Source organism: Grus americana, chromosome 1 (assembly GCF_028858705.1).
Source record: "Grus americana isolate bGruAme1 chromosome 1, bGruAme1.mat, whole genome shotgun sequence".
NCBI lineage: Eukaryota > Metazoa > Chordata > Aves > Gruiformes > Gruidae > Grus > Grus americana.
This window is the reverse complement of record NC_072852.1, coordinates 11,665,578-11,673,630: the sequence shown is the minus strand read 5'-3', so window position 1 is coordinate 11,673,630 and position 8,053 is coordinate 11,665,578. Positions and strand designations below refer to the sequence as shown.

The following is an 8,053-nucleotide window of genomic DNA, read 5'->3' as shown; positions in this document are numbered from 1 at the left end:
GACAGAAGAAACTATGTGATGGCAGTTTTGTAACCGCTATATGAAGTTGCAGTACTGTTAAACACAAGGCTGAACAGCAGATGGCCCAAGACATGAGACTATTGTTGACATGGTTTGTAATAGCAATGTTGATGTAAATGCATATTTGCTCAGTCTGTGTATCATGCTGACATTAATCCTCAAGGAAAGAATACCATCTGGAATATTTTCAGTTAGTATAATCTGAACTGAATTAAATACTATAAACTCACATATTACTCAAGGTAAAACTTCTCTCAAGTGGTGTTGTATTTTACACTAGCTTTGTCTAATTCAGTGTGTGCCTCTAATGCCGTATTTCCTGCCTTATTTTTAATAAATTGCTATGAATTGCACTGTCCTGTATATATATATATATATATTTCCTAGTAGAATATATCAAATAACCCAATTGAGAACAACACTAGCTTAAACAGACACAACTTGAGATATCTCAAGCAAACACCAACGTCTTTTGGGCTCTGAAGTGGTACAGGGTTTTGCCACAACAAAAACTCTATGGAGAGTTTTTCCTTAAGGAATTCATTATTATGTGTATAAAAACTACATTCATAGTAACTGCATCCATCATGCTGGGTTTTTTTAAATTATTATTAATGAAAAATATTTTAATATTAAGAATATCAACCAATCCTTATATTCAAGTGGACTCTGACGGAGCAAAGCTGATAGTCTGCAGTGGAACTTTGATGCCCAGGTTTGAAGTAAAACGTGTTTTTCTCCTCTGCCACTCAGTACGAGTCTGGAACATGCCCTGAGTGCTTGACTAAGTCAGGACCTGAAACAGTCCCGTGACAAGGTCCAAGGGGTTCAGAAGGAGGATTTGGGACCCACCCAGTAGCCCTAGATGGAGTTTTGACAGTGATTTCAATGCAAGTAGGATCAGTCCTCAGACTCAGAAGCACAACTTGCACTGCATCCTCTGTGACTATATGGAGAAGTCATTGCGCCTTCCCAAGTGTCCTGAACCAAAGTGAAACAGCTTTAGGAAAGCTAAGGCTATTAAGCTATTCTATTGCAGCTTTTCACACCATATAACCTACATTATAAAAACCGAGACAACATGAAAAAAAAAATTATCTGTTCATTTTAGGGCTTACTTTGGTATTAACCTTTTTATGGTTTGGCTTTTTCCTCCCAGCTGTTTTCTTTCCTGTTTATTGCACGCGTTTTTTATTGGAACCTAGCTGTCCAGAAATCGGTGCTTTTGAAGGCAGAGTAGATACACAACTGAACTCTACTAAATGGCCTGCTCTGTTTACACGAGGCTTGTTAAACAACAAAGAGCAGAAAGCAAGTACTGAGCATCAGTGTGGGTTTTCCTCATTTATCATCTGCAGATTATAGTGTTCTCGCAACTACAAAAGATAAAGCCATAACAGAATGCGATATAAAGGCACTATCCCTTTATAGATCTTTGCTGTGCAAATTGCTGTACGAGCAGTTAATTCTCGTGGCTCCCGGGAGGTAAACAGGTCACCTGAACATCCTTAACAGTTTGAATGTAAATCTATAGCAAGGTATGGTTTTGACATATGGACTGTTTCTAGATTTTTATAACTTTGGAAGCATTCCTGCATGGTTGAAGTTATTGGCAAGTCTCCCATTGATTTCAGGAGTTCCTGATAAAATCCACTGATTTTATGAATTGATTAGGAAATCCTTTTTTTTGGACTACAAACAAGAAAAAAGTGATATTTACCATGGAAAATTCAGAATCAGACTTCAAACACTCTGCACATGAGTTTATTTGAAGAATGATTCACTATTGATATAGCTGGAGTTGTTAGCAAATATATGTTTAAATCATCAAAATCTCAGCATAACCAGAAATGCTTAGAACTTTGAAATTTCAGCTGGATAATGAAAAAAAGAAGTAATGAACTTACTGTCCCTTATTTGAACTTACTGAACCAGAATGCCATGATGCTATAGGAGCCTGACAGTACTCGGCTGGACAGAGGCACTAATCTGGTGGGGCAAGTAAGGGGGTTGCTTGTTTCCTTTTTTTGCTAGCTATTGCTACTACTGGTTTTGATATAAAGTGCAGCAGCAGCAGCACCCAGGTTTGTGCAAATTATTGGTCTCCTTTGCATCATCTTATGTACCACCAGTAGTACTGTGACACAGTGAGGGGAGCCCTTTCCTGAAGTGTAAAGTATATTAAAAGAAATACTTAAAATTCTAAGCCTCTCGTACTGAAATTGTAAGGAACTACAAACCTCTTGGCAAATGCTCGTGTCTAGGTTAAGCACGCGCTTTCCGCTGCAGGTACACGCTCTCTGTAATATATTTAGGCCATTCTCAGTTTGGAATTCAGCAGGAAGCTCTCTGGGAGACTCAGGGGGATCACAGCATGGATTTGGCTGTATCTTTCATTTTAAGTGCAATTCTGCTATTGGACATATGAAGATCTTTAATGTATGAGTCCTCCTTACTCTGCACACTGAAATCTCTCACTGAAATTAGAACTGGGAGCCACTCATTTTTCTAAGGCTCTGCCAAGCAATGGTGTTCCAAACCTTCTTCTTTAAATAAGAAATATAATGCTAATTAAGTTGTTGTTTTTTATAAAATACTTTATTAAGAATAATAAGAGTAAGCAAGGTTACAAAAATACCAACTTTATTAACTAATGAAGATGCCGTTAATTACAGAAGATTTGTAATACAAGTTATAACCACAGTGTTCCCTTTTCATTAGGCATTCAGCTAGTTGTATTTCATGGGAGCCTTATTTTTCCCCACTTTAATATGAAAAAATACTCTTATCATACACTGAATTCCACAGGCAGCTCCCTGAAGTTAGATCCCATGCAAGGAAACAACATACATAAATGCCCAAGAGTACGGTTAAAAAGGAACACTGTAAAATTTTAGGGTGAAAAGCCATGTTAGTTCCTGCCAGCAGCCCCAACATTCATAAAACAATAATATACCAGTGCACGTGAGGGAGGAAGAAAATATTTGATAAGGAAACAAGGCTAAAGAACCAATCCAATAGGTTTTATACAGGTTCTGTGGGGGTCAACTGGTTTACAGCCAGCCTTCCAGAAGGACGGCGATAAAGCCTCACCTCCGGTTGCAGCTGCTGTGGAGTTACAGCCTGCGTGCTTTTCAGTGTACAAGGATGCATGTAGTTCAGTGCACGGCCACAGGGAAAAGCACTGAGCGACTTTCAGCCCCCACTCTTTGACAATCACATTCACTGATTTCAAGGGACATTTTGCCTGAGTAGGTTTTGACCCTCAGAGAGATATTTGGACCCTCGTCTGAAAAGCTCTAACTCAAGTGAGTAGCTCTGTCAAGTACATTGGCATCACCTGCAGCAAGGCTTCGCAGAATGCCTCAGAGAATTTTAATCTTAAACTAGAGAAGAAGATTTCAGCAATAGCAGCAAAAATCTAGACCAGTACATTCCCAATGAGAGCTACAGTTTCTCTGAGGGTCATGAGGTTTATGAGAGACAAAGAGATAGGGAAAAAAGCTTTTTAAAGGGAAAAATGTTTTCATTAATGAAAGGAAGAGGTGTCAACCAGTTCCAATGCCCAAAGAAAATTAGTAATTAAGTCAAACTAACTTCAGTAGTACAAAATCAGCTCTTAGGTTTTAATTCCAAAATTTTGTATCCAGTTATTACACTTTTCAGAAACCAAGGATTAGTTGCAGCAAGGAGAATGAAGATGAATTCCATGCATTTTAAGAATGTCCTTAGATAAGAATTTAAGTTCTGTACCCTTTAATTCTAATATGAACAAAATCACATCTACGAAGTAAAGTCCAGACCCCACTGAAGTTATTAAGAGGCTTTCCAGCAATTTAGATGGGCACTAGATCAGGTTCCCTTGTTATTACAGAGAGAAAAATGTTAGAACAGTGAAAAAAAAAATCTACAGAGTGTCCTTTCTTAAGAGAATCCTGTAGTTATAACAGTTGCCTGGTACAGTACCATTGGTACCAACAAGAAATATTCACAGGAATAAATGAAGTACAAATTCATTACCACATATCATTATTCTTCTCTTCCCTTGCTCTTCAGAGTCTCATGTGCTCTCCATACTCAGATAGGGAGAGCAAGAGCACCTGATAAGCAAGTGCATACAAACATGTTAAGTTCTGGAGCATCAACTCTGCACAATTTATTTTACTGAGACGCTGCCCAGAACAAACAGGTAAAAATCCTTACACGTTGTCTAACAAAAAACAGTATTTTTATCATATATATATATATGTGTGTGTGTATATATATATATAAAAATCACAGTCTTCTGCACAGCAGAAGCTTATAACTAAAATATTTTAGGATTCGATTTTCTTAGATAGACATAACAAAATGCCTGCAAATATAATACAGTGAGCACGTAACAATTCTTAGAATACAAAGAGTGAACATGGAATTATATATTTTATCCACATTCTACTTGTGATTGAAAACAAAACTCACTTGGAGTTTTTTAAAAGTCTCTCTTAAAAAGTTAATCCTTTCAATAAGATATAGTCGGTATATACCTAGCAAGAATACACTCTTCACATACATGGCAATAATGAACTGTAAATAAAACAGGCTAAATCCTGCCCTCTTTAGGCCTGGTAAGTAAAGGAGCCCAAAAGGAGCATAAAGCCTTCAGAGGCAGCCAGAATAGATCGAGACAGACTATCTGCGTAGCATCCACAACCTCAGATCCGCTGTACAGAGAAGTCGCATCTTGTCCAAAGAGACTATTTACATCAGGAGGAATTTCAGAAGCTCAGCTTGCTGAAAGACTTCTTCCTATGTGCCAGTAGAATCTGCTGGATGCTTGACACAAATCCCAGCAAGCCAAGCCACTTAAGCATGGGCTGAAACTCATCCCAGTTCACCAGGAGATGTAAGCATTTTTGAGTCCCACTGAAGTCAAAGTGCACTGCTGAAGAAAATAATTTGGTGAGTCAACACGAGGGCTGCCGCCCAAGACAGCTCTCCTGAAGTGGTTACTTTCTGCCAGGGCAGAATTCAACCCTGCGTCTTCTGAATGAAATGTCCTTTTATATGTCTACGCCATGATGTCAGCTTAGCGGCTATGCAGTTAGATATGATACACATACCATACAATTTGCTACTGGAAACATTTACAATGATATAGTCACGAGTGAAGTAACAGTGCAGTTACTTATGCAATTACATATACAGTAGTAAAACTAACAATTGGATATATGTTGTATCAATTCTCCAGAAATTACAGGGTAATTGGTGCCACCTATTACAACATATTGGTATAATACTTCCAGCCATACAACTAAACGCCTAAAGGAGAACAAGCGCTTTTCATAGATGATATTTGTTCCCTTTCCCTGTCAACATAAAGGAAAATGATGGTTCTACGTACAGGCAGGAAACACAAGCTACTAATCTATTGGTGATGTTTTCTATATTGCATACAAGATCATATAAATCTCTGCAATAATGTTACTACCCTGAAAGGAATTCTACAAAGGCTATGATTTTGTCCAAATCTAGGTATGTTTTTATTAAAGATCTTAAGTCTCTGAAAGACTATTAATGCATAACTTACTTTTCCCTGTATTAAGTCTCCCAGCCAGGTGCCAGATTCAACTATTCTTTTTTCCTGCTGTAAATACAGAGTTACTTTCATGAAATAACTAGAAACAACTGAATCTTTAACACTTGTCTGTTGAGAAAGATTTGGGCATATTTGATTAAAATTTCTTTTAATGGCCAAAGTCCTCCAGTAGCTAATTAGGATTAAGTTTTCAAACTGTATGAAATACTTTCTTTAGCATTGTAAACTCACAGTTATTTCTGGGACTAATTTTAAACAAATGATCAATAGTTTGCTAACCAATCCACTTCTGTGTTTCTTCCCTTATCCAAAAGGGTTTTTGAGGGGACCACATACACGCTGAAGGAACCAAATGCAGAAGTAGAGTCTCTAAGCACTGTGTAAAAGGAAGTGATATGGACTTCTATGAGAAGTCTGGTTATGGCAGGCTTGCCAAAGTCCATCAATAATGAAAAGATTAATTTCTAAAGAGATTATTTTTAATGAAATATTGAAATCTTTGACCTCTTATAAGGGGGGAAGAGAAATATGATCATATATGCTGTCCTTGACAGATGCATATATCTCTCAGTAGGTCTTTTGTCATATATGAAGAGAAATATATGGCTCATAGAAAGAATACCGTGTGTTAAATAAAACTATAAATTGTTTCTCCTTCTAAGATAATCTGAAGAGCAGCATAGAAGAGGTCATATGATCTATTTCTACAAAACCATTTATCATCCAGTAATAATATCTTTGCAAAATTGTTTACCCATTCAAGTATCTTCAGGAGATATGTCACCATACTTGCATATACTGTAAGTCACTCCAACATTTATAAAACAACACTGATAGACAAAAACACCAGAAACACCCATAAATATTAAAAGAAGCTCAACAAACTTAACTATCAAGTAGTTAAAAAATTGTTGATCTCTACTTTATACATTAATTCCATGCTGTCCAACATCTTTCTTTGAATGGAAGTTGTTGAGTTTTTCAGGGTTTTCTGTAGGTCATCATAATCTTGTGTATCCACCGGGAGTAATATGAGACCCGAACAAAAATGCCAGGACGATTTCGAATGGCACATCCGCGGCCAGGAACAATGACACCAACTACTATCTTCAGCCTGTTTTGTTCACAAACCAAGGGACCACCATAATCTCGCTGGGAAAAAATAAACATAAAGAATGTTACTTCTCAAAATGCTTCAAGACACAGCTCCCACCTGTCTCCTCCTGACTGGTTTATTTTGGGGATGACCTAGCTCAATGAACAGGTTATTCTTGCCATAGAACAAAAACCAACTTCCAATATCTTTTTCACAGCCAGAACTTTTGTGAACCAATGCCAAGGTTGGTTTAACCTTTGGTTGCTTCCCATGCAAATTAAACCCGCTGATCCACCTTTACATGTGATTCTAGTCACTGCAGACTACCAGATCTTACTCTCCTCTTTCAGCTACCTGCATATTTGTTTATGTGCATGTAAACCAGATGAGCAGAAAGTGAGATGACTGATAAACATCTTTGTTGTGATAACAGGCTTTGCATCAAAGACTACTGACGGAGCCAGGTTAATATCCTTCTGTCAGTGCAAGGCCCTAGGATGAGAATCTATGTGTACTAACGGCAGGGGGCAGGGAATCCCGACATAATAAAAGGTAATATTTTGTAGAGACAATTGTGAGACATAACTCGTTAAAATACTCTTTTTCATTATTCTGAATGAATGAGACATCTATGCACCAGTACATGCATTCAGTAAAAAATTGGAGTATGGCCAACTCTGATTCAGGTCTTATTTAGGACTAAAATACATCCAGTTTAAATTAGATTGCAACAGTAATTTAGATACATTCACATGGATTTGGGACTTGACTATAGATATTGCAGTTTTTACCCAGGCAAAACATATACTGAACCGAGCAAACTAGGTGCAAAACTAGACTGTAAATGTTCGTATTGGATAGTAAGACATTGTTTCAAAAAATAAAAGCTGACAATTAGCATTGTATTCTCTCTGGATCACCAGAGAAACAACAGTGCTTGACCTTTATTTGGTTTGGGTTCTTTTTCCTGACTGAGTGCAGAGTAGTTCCCATATGAACAATGAGCTATGTCACTACCATCAGAGCGGCTCATAAAACACTTTCAGGAGTGGAGTTTCACCTGCCAATCTGATTTTGTTTCTCTGCCTGTTCTCTGCTGAGGAAAGTAGCTTCAAAGGGGAACTCAGGGAGCAGGAAACCATGCAGTGATTAAGACTGATTGCTAATATTAATTCAGTCCATTTCTTCTTGCAGGGGAAAACAAAGTGCAGGATCCCCAGCAGACTTCCATGCAGATGTTTCATTTATAAGACTTGACACGTCTAAGAGTTCATTTATGATTAAATATTTGATTTTGAATAAAATACTTTGCAATAACAAGATGATCCTGTGGAATATTAACAATAAATGGAAGAGGC

The 8,053-nt window shown here is 37.5% G+C and overlaps 1 protein-coding gene across 5 annotated transcripts in view; it reads right to left on the bottom strand.

The window, feature by feature from the left end:
- Positions 1-2,597: 2,597 nt before the first annotated feature.
- HGF (hepatocyte growth factor) overlaps positions 2,598-8,053 on the bottom strand; it is a 62,100-nt gene continuing 56,644 nt past the window's right edge. For all 5 annotated transcript variants that reach the window (XM_054802986.1, XM_054802975.1, XM_054803002.1 and 2 more), the window contains one exon: positions 2,598-6,751. In XM_054802986.1, coding sequence (XP_054658961.1) covers positions 6,581-6,751 — 171 coding nt within the window. In that variant the 3' untranslated portion in view covers positions 2,598-6,580. The remainder of the gene's footprint in view (positions 6,752-8,053) is intronic.